Source organism: Ascaphus truei, chromosome 2 (genome assembly GCF_040206685.1).
Source record: "Ascaphus truei isolate aAscTru1 chromosome 2, aAscTru1.hap1, whole genome shotgun sequence".
NCBI classification, from domain to species: domain Eukaryota; kingdom Metazoa; phylum Chordata; class Amphibia; order Anura; family Ascaphidae; genus Ascaphus; species Ascaphus truei.
Genome location: NC_134484.1, coordinates 112,248,951 through 112,251,450, shown reverse-complemented (window position 1 = coordinate 112,251,450; position 2,500 = coordinate 112,248,951). Strand labels below are relative to the sequence as shown.

The window sequence follows — 2,500 nt, the reverse complement described above, 5'->3', positions numbered from 1 at the left end:
CCAGCACGACAAACTAGTGAGGCTGTATGCCGTGGTCACCAAAGAGGAGCCTATTTACATTATCACGGAGTATATGGCAAACGGGTAAGTCTCACACGCTGGAAAACCAAAACTTTTATATACGTGTGTATATTTATTTATTTATTTATTTATTTTAGACTCCCTATTACTTTGGATGTATATGTGTTTGTGTGTGTGTGTTATATATATATAATATATATATATATATATAGTATATATTTATATATATATATATATATATATATATATATATATATATATATATATATATACATTTGGAGGGTTATAACATCTTGCCTTGTGTATGAACATGCATTTTTGTTTTACACATGGCTATTTGTCCACTTATTGTCTTGCAGTATTTGCATGTTGCATATTTCCCACAGCGTTGGCCTGTAAAGTATGCTTGATTTAACCATGTTAATTTTATTTAAGGTTAAATATATATATATACACAATTTAAGTTATTTACAGAGTCGATCTGCTCCACATGAACACCAGAATATATATATACTGTATCATATATATATAGCAACTGTAAATATTACTGTATGTTCATTTGCATGTCTCAGACAGGTCTGCAACCCTGTCTTTCACCATTATCTACACAGCACTTCCACTGCATCAAGGGATTCTGGGAAATGACATGCAAATGAGCACACAGAGCCACCTTTTGTCTCAAGATCATATTACACGAGCAACCCTTAAGCCAATGCATGCTGCTTTAAACACAGCTTTTAAGCATAGGCTGGGGTAAGATGCAAAGCCAGTACACCCACTCACAGACATGTTTCAACCTTGATGGGTTATCATCAGTGTGAGGTTGGTTGCTGGCTATGCTGGTTTGAGACTAAGAGTAGGTATTCACCACACTTATTAAGGTTATGGTGGGTAAAAAAAGTGACAAAAAACCCTCCACAGTAAAGCATATAGCAACTGTAAATATTACTGTATGTTCATTTGCATGTCCTTAGACAGGTCTGCAGACCCTGTCTTTCACCATTATCGCCCAGCACACAGCACTTCAACTGCAGCAAGGGATTCTGGGAAATGACATGCAAATATATGTGTGTGTGTGTGTGTGTGTGTGTATACAAAAATGAATAGACGATACCGTTCTGTGGCTAACTAAATGACTTTTATTTGTGCGAGCTTTCGATATACTGTACACTCGCACAAATAAAAGCATTTTGTTAGCCACAGAACGGTATTGTCTATTCATTTTTGATTATTAAAGCTCGGCTAACACGGTATCGATACCTCTACATCAATATATGTATATATAATTTCCGATGTAATCATTATTACACTCTGATATAAAACATATAACAATTCGAATGTTTAGACTATCACAATAATGTTATAAAATTTTACCATGTGGTCTATGAAAAAGGTACAGGAGCTGTGTTTCCCCCCACTAAAAAAGACACCCATCCATGCACAAGACACATATGCGGGTTTCCATGACTACCATTTTTTTTTGTGTGTATTTTTGTATCAGGAAGTCTACTGGATTTTATGAAGAGTGACGAAGGAAGCAAAGTAATACTCCCAAAGCTAATTGACTTCTCTGCTCAGGTAAACCCTTTTAAGTAAATGGAAACATTGAAAGCCACTTATGATTGCAGTTCTTCATAAACATGCTTATTGTTTGGTTGTTTATTTATAAAATGTTTTACCAGGAAGTAATACATTGAGAGTTACCTCTCGGTTTCAAGCATGTCCTGGGCACAGAGTTATGATGACAAATACATGGTTACATTAAGCGAACAGGCACAATGTTTGCAGTGTGTAGGACATTACCTCGCCAACAACCACAATTCTAGAGCAGGAAAGACTTTGAAGGATACGCATTAAACAAAATAAATAATAAGTACGTTGAATCATTGCATTTGAGTTGGCAGTAAGTAAAACACACAACAAAATCTTTAAACTGATTATTTAGCCTACATTAGCTCTTGCATGGGAAGTAGACAAAAAATCAAGTGAACACGCTGGTGGAAGTGAAGATTAAATATATACAGTCCTCTGAATAGGGTGCCGCTCGGGCAGTGGACTCAAGTCCAAGTCCATATACGGTTGTAGAGGCAGAGGGTCAGGAGCGCACTCATATCCAGGGGTATATAAAAAAAAAAAGAGAAATATAGTGCAAAAAAGTTTTTGATAGTGGTGATTCTAAATAAATGGTATGCAATTCACTCACATTTTCCAATGAGCGATAAGGGGCTTTGTGATTATCAAGCGTGGGCCACCTCATATGTTGATTTCATATTGTGATGTTGGTCAGGATGCAACCCTGTGGAGAAACATGGGAAGGAGGATCCCACATATACTGTATGTAAAAAAGAGGGCACAAAAAATAGTGCAGATGGCTTTATAACAGAAATAAATTAAAAACTAATAAACTCACAAACATAGGTTGGAGTCAAGCAGTGGGACCACCCTGGGTCAGGCAATGGTGAAAGTTCGCTGTCCCACA

The 2,500-nt window shown here is 36.4% G+C and overlaps 1 protein-coding gene across 1 annotated transcript in view; it reads left to right on the top strand.

Annotated features, from left to right (window-relative positions):
- The window catches only part of LYN (LYN proto-oncogene, Src family tyrosine kinase), a 103,133-nt gene that overhangs the window by 76,889 nt on the left and 23,744 nt on the right, over positions 1–2,500 (top strand). Inside the window, exons 9-10 of the mRNA XM_075584238.1 lie at positions 1–81; positions 1,521–1,599. The exon at positions 1–81 is cut by the window's left edge and continues 100 nt beyond it. Of these exons, the coding sequence (XP_075440353.1) occupies positions 1–81; positions 1,521–1,599 (160 nt within the window). The remainder of the gene's footprint in view (positions 82–1,520; positions 1,600–2,500) is intronic.